We start from the raw sequence: 14,748 nt of genomic DNA, 5'->3' as shown, positions 1-14,748 counted from the left end.
TTATATATCATAGAATGGTTTGGGTTGGAAGGGACCTTAAAGATCATCTAGTCCCAACCCCCCTGCCATGGGCAGGGACAACTTCCACTAGACCACGTTGCCCAAAGCCCCGTCCAACCTGGCCTTGAACCCTTCCAGGGAGGGGGCAGCCACAGCTTCTCTGGGCAACCTGTGCCAGTGTCTCACCACCCTCACAGGTGAATTTCTTCCTTCTATCTAATCTAAATCTGCCCTCTTTCCATTTAAAACTGTCACCCCTCATCCTATCCCTACATCCCCTGATAAAGAGTCCCTCCCCATCTTTCCTGTAGCCCCTTTAAGTACTGGGAGGCCACTCTAAGGTCTTCCTGGAGCCTTCCCTTCTCCAGGCTGAACACCCCCAACTCTCTCAGCCTGTCCTCACAGGGGAGCTGCTCCAGCCCCCTGAGCATCTTTGTGGCCTCCTCTGGCCCCGCTCAAGCAGGTCCATCTCCTTCTGATGTTGGTGCCCCCAGAGCTGGACACAGCACTACAGGGGGGGTCTCATGAGAGCAGAGCAGAGGGGGAGAATCCCCTCCCTCGACCTGCTGGCCACACTTCTCTTGATGCAGCCCGGAACACAGTTGGCTTTCTGGGCTGTGAGCGCACATTGCTGGGTCATAATTAGTCCTTCTCCACAGGGCTGCTCTCAACCCACTCCTCACCCAGCCTGTATTTGTTTGTCTATTATCTTTAGCAAATGTAAGAAGATATTAATGGGAAAGTTGACTGTTCCTCTCCCAGTTTTTGGCTTTGTGCAGAACACAAAGACACTGACAAGAGATTTGATTATTTCAAACATTTAAGAAGTTGAGAAACTAAAGTGATACACAGTTATCTCTGCCAATCAGCTTGTCCTGAAAGCACTGCTTGCAGGTGAAGGATACGTGTGTGTGTGTGTGTGTGTGTGTGTGTGTATGTAAGTTTATAATTAACCATAGTGAAAGAGAGTAGAGATTTTATTGTTTTCAGGGTAGGTAGGACTATTAAAAAACGCCTCGGATGAACGGCCTCCCAGGCACGCAGGTCCTCCCTGCACTGGAGTGACTGAACACCCATCACAGCCGGTGGTTCCTCAGTCTCCTAGACAGAGCCATCTCCTGGCTACAGGGTATAATACAGACTGAGCCTCCACACACGCCGGGAAATGCATTAGATGGAAGGAAAGATGGTTTTACAAACTTGAGCACCTTGGGCCAGCTGATCAGTAGATGTCTGTCTGAAGACCTGGACCCATGTTTTTTTAAACATATCATCAGAGGACTCAGGGCCGGATGCACTGAGATTCACCGCTGCCACTGCAATGTATGTGTATGCCTGTTTGAAAACCTGAGATATGTGTTGAAACCTTTTGTATATAAAGGCAAAAATAGATTATTTGCATTGCAGTTGTCAAATAAGGATCAATGCCTCTATCCCACAGAGAATCAGGGAACTTCAAGTCTCCTGCAGTCGATCTTTCAGGCTTCTTGAGGACATCCCCTGTCCAACTGCAGTAAGAGCTCAGGCAGAGCCTAAGTGTGTAATTATGAGTTCAGATTTGGCTCCTATTCTCTCCAAGCTCTCTTAATAATCCCATTCACAGGTTTAAAAATAGTATCCTATGTTTATACACACAATAAGCACTGTACATCTGGTAACTACAGGGTCTAAAATTTGATTTTGTAATGCTCCGTTACCAAATATTCCTAGGGCACACACAAACCATCAGACTATTTGTTATAATTTTTTTTCTTTATGTTGCTAATAGAATTGGCATCCTTTGCTATATGGGTACCTGTTCTCATTGCTGAGAAGAGCAAACTCTATACACAAGACACAGTGGATACTAATAGGTATAAGCAGGGCTAAACCTCAGGCAGAGGATGGGGGCAATAAATATATAGTTATTTTAGAGTTGTCATATGATGCTATGAAGCTTGTTTATGTAACCAGATAACTGAAATAATATCAGCCCCCATCCTTAATGAAAGTCCATGTCACAACAAAAACAAAAGCTCATGCAGGACTCAAACTGGCAGGCTAGTGGTTGGTGGTTGCTTTTTCTGTCTGTGGGAAAACAAAAAGTAAGACCACAGGTGACAGGAGACATCAGGAACAAGTACAGGAGCTCTGGGATACAGCACTTCCAGGTGCTGGGACAGAGTTGGGTGAAACAAGGAACTGTACATTGAAGAAACCGTCTCCTGATCAACTGATTTCTTCTGCATTCAAGGAACTGTTAAACATTCAGAGATACCCAACTATACCATCAGTTTCTCACTCCTAATGGATACAATCTACAAAGCTCCTGTTCTAACTTGCTAACTACCAGGTCAAAAAAGGGACAGTACAAATTTTCTGTTTATGTTTATGGCTGGATTTGTGCTAGTGACCTGTAAGTGCAAGGTTTTCTAAGTCTATTATCAGTTTTCTGAGCCACACATTTGCCACCTTTTCCTTCTGCTACAACCCTTCAGGATAAACTCTGGACTTGAAGACAGGGTATTTTGCACTGAGTGCCTCTTTTAACCTTCCTTTCTCACTCTTCCTTTTCTTCACAACTGATTTTTTTATTTGTTAGTTCGAGGAAAAACTTGCATTAATTTCAGCTAGGAGAGTAAGATTCAGAGCTCTTTTTATGATGCTGTACCCCTGGCTTTTGTAAACAATAATAGAAAGTAATTTAAAAGATAATTTAAATTCCATTGATCCTCCAGGATAGGCTGAGGATATTCCAAATCCACAAAGAAATTTAGTTTAAATGTGCATGCAGATTGGTAAAAATACAGAGCACTGGTTTACTGATTTTGTGAAATATATTTGTGGGAAACCCTGTGCTTGTAAAAAAAAAACAAAACAAATGACTTTACAAGAATGTAATTACATCTGGAGTATTTTTTGCTTGCAAAAACCTTAAATTTCAGTATGCAGTAGCAAGTGATGGTTAGTTTGTTATACAGGGAGATAGACTCATACTGTCTTGCAAGAAGAGTTAATCCCTTTGAACATGTGTAAAGTTTCTTCTCTTCCTCAGAGGATGGAGTCCATCAGTTCTGACAGTGTGGCTCAGAGATTCACTCCTGACACATGTGTAGGTAACCTAGAGCTATCGCAGGCTGTGCCAGAGCAGCTCTTTCCTACTGTGCTGTTGCTCCTCCTCACATCTATAAAAAACACAAGAGGATCTAAAGAACTTTAAATTTTAGGGAAGGGCATGTGACGCTGCTCCAACCCTTTTCTCTCCTTACTACATCACTTCCCCATGTGAGATCCTTGTTTTCCTTGGAAAACTCTCCTTCCACCTCTCAAAAGATCTCTTAACATGTTTTGTCTTGATGTTCTCTAGCTGCATGGGATAGAACCAGGTATGAGTCTGGTCATATGGCCAGTTTCAGGCATGAAGCACCATGACTCAGCTTTATTCTGTAAAAAAACATGAGAAGGTAGATGTAAAGATAGTAAAATTAGTGCTGGGTTGTGTTAATTTTCAGCAACTCTCAGCAATCTGAAGTCTATAAACTTATTTTTTTCTTACAGTGGAAGATGATGTTTTGGTATATGTATTAGGTTCCAGAAGCTGAGGCTTCAAGGAAAGGCAACAAATATTGCAAGAACTTTTTCTCAGATCTGGTAAGGTAAAGTTACCTTTGTTACTCTTCATCTCTCCTTATATCTTCTCTCAGCACTGGGCACATGGGAGAGCTTTTGCCCACCCAACTGGTGTTCGTTTGTGACTGTTGTCAGTTGGAAGACAGTCAAATTTAGAGGAGAGAAAAACCTATCCTAAGTTATGCCTGCCTACTGCAAAGGCAGCTACCATGCACCATCCGTCAGTACCAGGATCTAGATCATTAATTGTGCTACCAATAAACTGGCACCATTAAAGGTTCTGCCTTTAATGTACTAAATCACTTTCACTTCCAGCTGAAGCCAGCCATATATTATTAGTTCATGTAGACACGGATTTTTTTCAATATTCATCATACTACAGCACGTCTCTCAAAATACTGCAGAAGACTATAAATTAACAGTGCTTTTTCATCTTATTTCTACAGTGTATTATTTCACTTGTTTAGATTTAAGGTAGGCTTTTTGATAAAGTGGGTTATTTATTCCATATATTTAACTTCTAGTTAGCTTAAAGGAAAAAGTCCTCCCATTACAAGGAAAGAAGAAAACATCAATTAAAAAAACGCCTTTAGTTTTTAAGCAAATGATACCTATATGAGGTATTGTGGAAACGATCCTATAGATTAAAAAACATGTTCATAGCTCCACTATAAATATGAATGTCCAGCCATCAGTAATGCTTCTGGCACTTTGACATTAATTCAGTTAAAACTAAAACAGTGGTGATGACACATCTCATTTAGGAAACTTCAGAAATTATTGGAACAATCACTTACCTTGAGACAACCAGTGGGAGAATCAACATTTTCAGCATCCTCATCAGTAACTCACCAGGAAACTGGAAATAACTAATTTCCTAGAAATACATGGAGAGATGCTTATTGTTTTGAGATAAAGACTATCTATCTTCATGAGTCCTGCTAGAGCTGTGGATCAGATAACACTAGTAAAATCTGCAGCTTTGGTATATACAATGACAAAGATAGTAGCCTTCAAAAGATCATATTAAATTTAATTAGATTACATATTATGCTGTAATTCAACAAACACACTACATTGTTCCTTCCTTTACAAAGGAAGACAAAAATGAAATATGCCATCTCTTGGGGACTGTTGTTAATAGGTTGCCCTGAATAATGTCTTCATTTTGCATTTTGTGTGTTTTCCTAGATGTGTATGAAGCTACTGCTTGGACACAAAAGTAGTTCAGACAGCAGTTAGCAGTAGCTGAACACAGAATGGTTTTAGTTTAGTTGCATTTACTAATTGCCATATTTTTAAATTAACATTTATATTTTGTGCTTAAACAATGCATTCAGCAATGCATGTTGCCCTGCCTACTCTGTCCAGCTAATACAGCAAAGAGCTTAGTTGAAGTATGGTGGGGGAGAAATCCCCAAGTGACTTTAGTAACATGGTCTGCTGATGATAGGAAATCTCAAATTTATTAATATAAAATACCATTGGTGGAATATAAACATCTGTACCTTTGTACCTCTGGTGATGAGAAATATTCCCAGTGTTTTCTTCAGATGTACATGTTCCAAAGTAATATAAAATCCAATGAATACCATTACCAGTTTTTAACAGGTCTATATTAGATCTACATTTGAACTAGCTTAAACACCCACTATTACCCATACTTGCAACATTATAATGTGCTTATGCTAGACCTACTAGGTGTCTTAAAGAACCCTTTGCAAACATATTGTTTGAGAATGTGTGAAAAGACCCAAAGAACAGCTTAAATTAACAGATGAAATTAAACAAATTTAACAAACACATATATATGCTTTTTTTTCTTCAAAAGTCCATCCTGAAGTTCTGCAAGTTGCTAAGTCTTTTGTTACATAAGTAGGGTATTTTCTCTGTAGTGATACACTGCCATGCCAGACTTACCTGCTGGGAGAGTCGTCTTGTCCTCAGGAAGAATCCAAGAAGACAGCCGATGGTGACTGACAACACTGAGAGAATGAGCAAACCATTTCTTTTACAAACATCCTTGATCCGAGCGAGGACTGCATCACAGGCCACTGCCATGCTGTCCTCCGTGCTCTTTGGAGAAGAATCAGCATCCCATGGAGAGAGAATTCACCCGCTCCTCTTGTTCGGGTGGACAGATCAGATCAAAGCACTTCCAGTTCTCCTCAGCTGACCTGCAAGGTCACCCCTCTGCCAATAGCCACCAAGCAAGCAGCTGGCATTATTGTTCCAAATTAATACCAACAATCCTATTATCAACTACATCATTAAGAGCCTGGAAGAAGATTAGGGGGCTCTGGAAAATTAGAACAGAATGCAGTAGTATTCTAAAACAAGACTGATTCAAAACAAAGTGACACTCCTGGGAGAAAGACAGGGTTTGAGTGCATTCCTCGGTCTCCCCAGTTTGGGGTCTGGACATCGACACCTATAAAGGGAACACTGCGAGTCATGCATTCAAATGGATAAAGTAACATTACTGCTGTTTTTCTAAAGGGCAGAGCAGGTAACATTTTGAACTGGACTATCACAACAGGGCAAGCTAAGTGAAACTAAACTTCATTAATTAAAGCAGGACTGAATGATTAGCATAAGAGACATGCTTCGAACAGAAAATAGCTGTATATTGAAACATGCAAGGACACCTTCTGGCATTTGTCATTTATTATCTCAGAAGTGAAATGATTTCACTTTTCTTCCAAACACTATGTTGATTAGAGTAGGGCCAATTTACTTTCAGAGGATTATCAGACTAAGCCGTAGGGATTGCTTTCCTTTCCTTTGCTGTGTCTGCATTCAATCCCAACGCTGATTTTTATGCTAGTATCTGAAAAAAATGCACCACCATAACTGTTCATCATGCTGCGCTTTCTTACCAATACATTTCTGTAGTTTCTGCGTTATTCTAAGATGATTCAATGTTTTTATGGAAAATATTCCATACAACGAAATTGTGTATTTACAATATTAGATTTTATATTGTACTACATTGTTTGATGTTACATGCTCACGTACAAGTAAAAAAGCTCGTGAGAGATTAAACTGTTCTCTTTGGAGGCAGGATCTTAATACTGTATGGTCAGTAAAACATATGGACACACACTAAAAAAAACCCAAAGCATGTGGAGCCTATATGCTTAACAACAACACTGTCAAAACAAAAGTATCACAAGAAAATTTATTAATGTGTACGTAAGAGGACTGAAGCAATGTTGAACCGTCCCACTCCCTTTTGTAATACCCAGATAACTTTGCTACCCCGATAGCATGCGCCGAATATACTTTCCAAATGAAATAATAATTAAAAAATGCTTCATGACACCACGGCCACCTCCACGCCTGCCGCTGTTAGTGGAGCTGCTACCCTCAGTTCTGCGCTGGGACTTTTCACCCCGGGGAGGTCCGCGCAGTGCTGAGGAGCCGGCGCCACCCGAGGCCCGCCCGGGCACCACCGGGCTCGGGGCAACCTCTCCGGGCCACGGGGCCTGCCCGCCATTTGGCCGCCCCCCTCTTCCCGGGGGGGGCCCGGGGAACAAGCCCCCGTTCCTTCGGCGCGCCGGTGGGAGGCGCCGCGCTGCTGCCGCCGCCGTCCGGCCGCAGGCGGTTGTGAGCTCATCCCCGCCGGGGCCGGGCGCTCCGCAGCGGCGGGAGAAGCGCAGCCTCCCAACGGCACTGGCCGGGGTGGCGGCAGCCGCTCCCTCCGGCCCCGGGACGGCAGCGAGGGGGAGCGGCGCGGGCGGCGCCTCACGGCCTCTGACGCGGGGCATCATGGCGGGGCGGCAGCTGCTGCTGGTGCTGCGGCGGCGGGCGGCGGCGGGCTGGCGGCGGGGCTACAGCAGCGCGGGCGCTGCCGAGTACCTGCACCGCAGCATCGTGCCCACCATGCACTACCAGAAGAGCCTGCCCAGGTACGGCGGGCCGCCCCTCCGCTCCCTGCCGCGCCCGCCGGGCACCCCCCCCTCCTCCCCGGCCTCGTCCCGCGGCCTCCTCAGGCGCCGCCGGGCGGGGGGCCGGGGCAAGGCCTGGAGGGAGCGTCCTGAAGGAAGCCGGCGGCACTGCCGGCCCCGAGGCGGCCGCCCGGGGCAGCGGGTGAACCGGGCTCCGCGGGGGCGCGGGCAGAGGTCGGTGGCGGCGGCTGGTGGCCGTGGGGGGCCGGCGGCCCTGGGGTGTCCGCTGTGAGGAGAGGGGAGAGAAAATGCCCTCCCTGGCGTCCCAGTACAACCGCGCTCCGGGCGCGCTGCTTGTTGTGCGGGCTTGTCCTAAGTCACAGTGGAGGGGAGGGATTTGATTTTTTAAAGTGTAAATACGACTTTTTGTGTAAATAGTAAAGCCTACTACTGAAACATCCCTTCGGGTTGTAAAGTAACCTCCGTGAGTGTAATGGAGTTACGTTACAGTAAGAAGAGCGTTTTCATGTTTAGGCTGAGAGGAAGATGACAAAGATACTGATCAGTTCGCAAGGAAGAGTAGCTGTTGAGCACCCAGCAGTGAGGGGAAGTCCTGATGCAGGGGTGGCTACCGAACTAAGCCCGCCTTCTGTATAGGGGCTTCTCCTTGCAAGGGGACATGTCACTGTATTCCCTGTGAGGTATTAAGAGCCTTCACTGCAATACCTTTGTAACAAGACAGGCAAGTTGTTTTTCTGCCTTGTTTTCCAAGAACCTTATGCTGTGATGACCTATATCCATCGATTTCCTTTTTTCTTCTCTTCCACAAGAAACTTTTGAGCCATTTGGATGATGTGGGGTCTAAGGAAGGATAGGGAAGAGGGGAGGCAAAGAGAGAGACTACTGTGTGAGAAACTGAGGCTTCATTAGCACCATTGCTCATAAAGTGCATGTTTCTGTGTTCCCCTTCCTTCAGACTGCCAGTTCCCAAACTAGAAGATACGATTAGGAGATACCTGAATGCCCAGAAACCACTTTTAAATGATGACCAATTCAGGTATGGACAAACAAGATGTGCGTATCGCAGTATCGTGTGCTGCTTCAAAGCCAAGTGTTACATATAAAAAATATGAATTGTGACAGCATTTTGACTCTTTTGTTGATTGCTGTAGGAAAACTGAAGAACTTGCTCATCACTTTGAAAAGGGAATTGGAAGAGAGCTGCATGAGCAACTGGTTGCTCAAGACAATCAGAACAAGCATACTAGTTACATCACAGGTACGCTGGCCTACTGGATATGAGTCTGTAGATCATCTTTATGATACATAATGCTACAAATAAAATAGGCTGAAACTTAAGTTCTCTACTCCATAAACTTGAAATAACATGCTGTGAATACTGTCTGTGACTGTATTTGAGCAAATTCTGAGTCTCTGGTGGAAAGAAGAATGCCAATCATCTAACTTGTATATACCAGAATTCTGGATAGATGGAGAAATGGTATTTTTTCATGAGTTACTGTATTTAAATTTGAGTTTACAGGGTTTATCTTTTTTCTTTTTCATTGCTGTCTATTTAGGTTAATAAAGGAGTTTAACTGGTAACTCCCTTAAGGAAACTAAAGCAATCATTTTCAAATAATTCCAAGTTGTTTAGCAAGAAAAGAACTCTGAGTGGGGGTCAGAGAATATGACTAAGTTTTGTGAGGCAGAAGTGGTCAGTGCTCTGGACTTAAAATCCCCTCAAACTACAAAATCGTATTCTTTTAAAGAGCAAAAGAAAAGGAACAACAGCAAGAGGAAGATGAGAATAAAGAAAAAATAAGGGAGGGAGAGCATGCATATAGTTTTTTGATTATTATTCCTTATTATTGTTTCCACTGACTTCCAAATACAAGTGTCTGCTTAGGAAAGTATTGGATAGATAGCAATAGAGGTGGAAATATTCAAATACCTATGAAAGTAGAAATTTGCATGTTGCCCAGCGAATGCGCTTCTATCCTTGCTATCTGTTAAGACTACCTATAAGGGTGTTAGCTACCACAAATTCTGTAGAGAATACCAGATTATTTCACAGTAGCTACTGTTTGGTTTGTTATCTTTTACTTTCCATTCACTTTGAACAACATCTAAGGTTTTAACTGGTGGCTTTATGGTGTTTGTCAGTGCTAACCAGCATGCTGCTTTTTGTCTGTGAAATGTAGGGTGTTTGTATTCCTTTTCATTGTTATTTTTTTTCAGGCCTCATAAAAGACCTGTTCCACTTGCAATTGGTTTCTGAAAGTATGTATAGTTGCCTCCACCCGGGACTTTCAAGTCCAAGGTTAAAAGGCTACGTGACGATGACTGATGTGGATTTAAAACTGTAGATGAATGCTAGTTACTCACCTGTGAGGATGTGGAGTTAAAACTGTAACTTAGGTCCTTGAGTTACCCATTCCCCTTTTACAGCCCAGCTAGAAGGTTCTACCTGGGACTGATCCAGCCTTGGAATAATAATTTCTAATACATCAGCTGCCTTGACATGAAGTTGGTGTGCACTTGCTTCCTTGGTCTGCATTCAGTCAGCGTGCAATACCAGAGCTTACTGAGTTTGAAGTTGTTAATGATGATGAAATAGAACCTACTTAAGAAGTCCCTTCTCTGCCTGTGCCCCTTGGATTTTCGTTTACTCATAGGCAGTTGTAAAGGTGTGGCTACTTTTTAGAGCTATGACTGATTCCCTTGGGTTTGGCAAGCACAAAACCTTCGGGTTACATCATGCTTCTTGATATACTGACAAACTGTCTAAAAGACCTGTGCATCTCAAATGCAATTCTGCTTTTCGAAGTGTGTTCTGGGCCTGGAAGCATAACCGTGAGGTGCCCTCTAACCTCGTCTTCTTGCCATCTTGAGAGACCGATGTTAATGCATTGGTGTCAAGTGTTTTGCCCTGTGCTGATCATTTTAGTGGATAGAAAGAGGAAGGAGGTGGAAATGAAAGACAGCAAATGCAGGTGGAGGAATGCTGCCAAGAATGAGGAAAACGCTGGATCACAGATAAAGGTGGTTCTAAAGAGAAGCATGCCCTCAGTGACAGAGAGCTGCAGAAAATAGTAGCTTAAGAGTAGGTAAAGGCACGTTCCATTCCAAACATGAGGTGTGCACCAAAATACAGTGCTGGGGAGCTGCATTGTATGTCGCAGAAGTTATGGTTTATTACTGAGCCATATGGAAAACATAGAAAGTGGTCGTTGTTGGTAATGACATTGACACTCTACATGTTTTTACAATTAGCCAACAGTATCTTTCCTCATAATTGAAGGTTGAAAGAATCCTTGGGGGAATTATTGTATATGTTTGTCTAGTTTATATGTACTTCAGTAGGTGTTTATTCATGATCACTGTTGGAGACAGGACGTTGACTACATGAACCTCTGGTCTGACTCAATAAGCTGCTTTTATGTTCTGACCTGTTTCTCAACTTTCTATTTTTAGGTCCCTGGTTTGACATGTACCTAAAAGCACGTGAACCTGTTGTTTTGAATTTTAATGCATTTATGTCTTTTAATCCTGATCCGAAATCTGAATACAATGATCAGCTCATACGAGCTACAAACATGACTGTTTCTGCTATACGTTTTATGAAGACCTTCAGGGCTGGTTATCTTGAACCAGAGGTTTTTCACCTCAATCCGGAAAAAAGTGACACTCAGATCTTTAAAAAAATTATCCGATTTGTGCCTTCTTCACTTTCTTGGTTCGGTGCCTACATGGTCAATGCATACCCCCTAGATATGTCTCAGTACTTCAGGCTTTTCAATTCTACGCGGCTGCCTAAACTCAACAGAGATGAGCTTTATACAGATGAAAAGGCAAAACATTTACTAGTACTGAGACATGGGAATTTTTACGTGTTTGATGTTCTTGATAGAGATGGAAATATGCTGAAACCTTCAGAAATACAAGCACACTTGAAATATATCCTTAGTGACACCAGTCCAGCCCCGGCCTTCCCTCTTGGCTACCTCTCCAGTGAAAACCGAGACACATGGGCATTGCTGAGAAAGAATCTACTGGATAATGGCAATGAAGCAGCTCTTCAGAAAGTAGACTCTGCTATGTTTTGTTTAAGTTTAGATGATTTTTCCATCAAAGACTTTGTGCACTTGTCCCACACTATGTTGCATGGAGATGGTGCCAACCGCTGGTACGACAAATCCTTTAATCTTATCATAGCTAAGGATGGCACCGCAGGAGTTAATTTTGAACATTCCTGGGGAGATGGTGTGGCTGTGCTCAGGTTCCAGAATGAGGTTTTTAAAGATAGCACCAAGGCACCAGCCATCAGTCCCCAGTCCCAGCCTGCTTCAGTAGACTCTTCTGGAGCAGTGCAGAAACTCGACTTTAAGCTGAATGATGCCTTAAAAGCAGGAATTACCAAAGCCAAACAGAAATTTGATGCCACTGTAGAATCACTGTCTCTTAATCTGATTCAGTTCCGTGAAGGGGGCAAGGACCTTCTAAAGCAGAAGAAGGTAAGCCCAGATGCTGTGGCTCAGCTTGCCTTCCAGATGGCTTTCCTTCGACAGTACAATCAGACTGTTGCAACATATGAGTCTTGTAGTACTGCAGCTTTCAAACATGGTCGTACAGAAACTATACGTCCTGCCTCTATCCATACAAAGAAATGTTCGGAAGCTTTTGTCAAGGAACTGGTAAAACACAGCACAGAAGAGCTTCAGAAGTTGATAGTGGAGTGCTCAAAATACCATGGCCGTTTGACAAAAGAAGCTGCTATGGGTAAGTAGGAATATATCAAACACTCCTGCTTTTGCACCAAAATGTCTAGTAAGGTTGCTGTAGACATGTACTTCACAACTAAATAATTTAATTTTGATGGAGGTCAAATGTTAATGTAAACTTGACAAAAACAGTAACAGAAGGCTGCAGTTTAAGATGCGTTCTCTAAGACTTGTCTCTTAATGGAGGAGAATGCCTCTGTGGTTCCCACTTCACTGTTGATGTGTTGAGAATTTTTTTATACTTTAGGTTTTGTCCTTACAGCAGCTGGCTATTTGAAGATTTGATAAATACTTTGTGCATGTCATACTCCCCAAGGCAACCAAGAACTTTAGCTTTATGTCTGAGGAGTTACTATCTTATCCCTGCAGGGGATAAAGGCTTTAACAGCTTAGAAATCAAACTGATTCTTTGGCTCTGCTACTCCTGGTATTTTTCTAAATGCTTTCTTTTGAATTGTCCTTCCCAGAAGCATAACTTCTTGTATTCTTTCAGTAAAATTGACTGTTGAACATTACCCCATAGTCTAAAATTTGCCTCCTTTTGTTGATGCAAGATCCTCTTCCTCTTTAGATTCATAAATTTTAGGAAAGCTTTTCTCCGTTTTAAACAACTTGGATATGTTCAGATAAATAGTTAATCAAAGAATGTGATATATTATTAAAATTGTCTGTTAACATCGCACTTGTGTTTACTATCGTGATTCCTGGTTGAGGCTAGCAGCAAAACAGCAAGCTCTCATTCCCTAGGATATGTGCATTAAATGTGCAGAATGTCTGGCATCTGAAAAATAATTCCTGCTAATACGAAAATAAACCCCAGTTCTGTAGACCTCCTCTGTTGCGGCTGACAAACAATGTGTTGTCAAAATAAGTGAGTTTACTTCACAAAAATTAGTCATCTCTCTAATACTTGTTATTTTATTTTAACAGGTCAGGGATTTGACCGACATCTCTTTGGCTTGCGCTATTTAGCGTCATCTAAAGGTATTGCGCTGCCTGATTTCTATCAAGACCAAGCCTATGCTCGGCTTAATCACAACATCATTTCTACAAGCACATTGGTTAGCCCAGCAGTGCAGTTAGGAGGGTTTGGCCCAGTGGTGTCTGATGGCTTTGGAGTAGGATATCAGGTACATGATGACTGGATAGGTTGTAATGTTTCCTCTTACCCAACTAGGAACGGTAAAGAATTCCTTCAGTGTGTATGCAAGTCACTAGAAGATATCTTTAATGTTTTAAAGGGCAAGAAGATTGGTAGTTAGACATAAAAACGTTGGAACACTTCACAGTTGCAGTACAAAATGCAGACCATGTCTAATTGGCAAACTAATCAGTGTTCAACGTGACTAAGACTGCCCACCTTAATTGGCCTATTTATCTTCTTTGAACTTGAATGCCGTTAGATACACTATGAAATTTGTATCTATTTTAAAGAAATCAAGTACAGACCCTGAATGCATGTTTCAAGAAATACATTCACAATGTCAAAATTAACAGATCCATCTGTTCCAACAGATCCACGTGTTCTTAAAACACGTTATTTAAAATAAAAAGCATTGTTACCAAGTTTCTGAATTCGAAACATCTGTTCCATGAGTGTTCAGACTACAGTACTGTGATACCACTCTTAAACGGTTTGATTTTAAAAAAATATATGCAATCATTTTAAATATGAAAGAGTGGTTACATTTGCACTCTGGCAGTAAGCTTGCTTACTAACTTGTCACACTTACTTTTCTCTTTAAACTTGAATTGATACCAGAACTGATTGTGCCTTAACTGCTTGAAGCCTTTCCACTGTAACAGCTTTTTGAGAACCAAAAAATGAAGTGGGAGGCTTTAAGTAACCTGCAATCACCAACTGTGTTGTTAAATTGACTGGAAAAGACTGTATAGTAATAAAGCTATCTATTAATAACCGCAATGGTTTTTTATTGCCATATCAAAATTATACATTAATTTATAATTAATTTATAATTTATGGATAGTTCATGTTTCTTGTAAAGGTTGAAAAGAATACTACTGAAAGCATTCTGCAGTGTTGGCTCTCCCATACATGAAGTCTGTCCAATAATCTGCTTTTGTTTTGCTACATAAACCTGTGCTCTTGTGCCTTAAAAAAGAAAAATCACTGTACTTGATCTTTTGGGGTTCTCTCTTTCCAAGCTTCCTCTTACTGCGGAAAAGTAACCTCAACAGAATGTTTTCCTGTTTCTTCCTTGTTCTATCTGCTAGAAGTTCTGACTTTATCTATTGTAGCAAATGCCAGTCTTAGTGCCTAGAGCTGCGTCTTTAATGCACTGGGGTTTGTTGCAGAAATTCTAGACTAAGGTTTATCAGAACTCTGAAAGATTGCAGGAGAGCTTGAGCACAGACATCAGTAAAACTTAGTGATGCTGTGAATGCGAGGTGAAACTGATGCAGACAAGTTCCTCGTGTGCTGTTCACAGCTGGGACTCTGCCAG

At 42.2% G+C, this 14,748-nt stretch overlaps 2 protein-coding genes across 4 annotated transcripts in view; one reads left to right on the top strand and one right to left on the bottom strand.

Moving 5' to 3' along the window:
• Positions 1-5,775, bottom strand: part of SLC1A7 (solute carrier family 1 member 7) — a 57,696-nt gene extending 51,921 nt beyond the window's left edge. For all 3 annotated transcript variants that reach the window (XM_074876025.1, XM_074876026.1, XM_074876027.1), the window contains exons 1-2: positions 5,530-5,775; positions 4,407-4,486 (exon numbers count right to left, since the gene is read on the bottom strand). In XM_074876025.1, coding sequence (XP_074732126.1) covers positions 4,407-4,486; positions 5,530-5,670 — 221 coding nt within the window. In that variant the 5' untranslated portion in view covers positions 5,671-5,775. The remainder of the gene's footprint in view (positions 1-4,406; positions 4,487-5,529) is intronic.
• A 1,403-nt stretch (positions 5,776-7,178) lies between these two features.
• Positions 7,179-14,203, top strand: CPT2 (carnitine palmitoyltransferase 2). The gene is made up of 5 exons (XM_074876018.1): positions 7,179-7,520; positions 8,476-8,556; positions 8,672-8,778; positions 10,977-12,281; positions 13,214-14,203. The coding sequence occupies exons 1-5, from the start codon at positions 7,381-7,383 to the stop codon at positions 13,543-13,545; spliced, it is 1,965 nt and encodes a 654-aa protein (XP_074732119.1). The 5' UTR covers positions 7,179-7,380; the 3' UTR covers positions 13,546-14,203.
• Positions 14,204-14,748: the final 545 nt, after the last annotated feature.

The sequence above is a fragment of the Strix uralensis genome, chromosome 8 (assembly GCF_047716275.1).
Source record: "Strix uralensis isolate ZFMK-TIS-50842 chromosome 8, bStrUra1, whole genome shotgun sequence".
Lineage (NCBI taxonomy): Eukaryota > Metazoa > Chordata > Aves > Strigiformes > Strigidae > Strix > Strix uralensis.
Note: the sequence above shows the minus strand (reverse complement) of the source record. Positions and strands in the feature narration are given on the sequence as shown.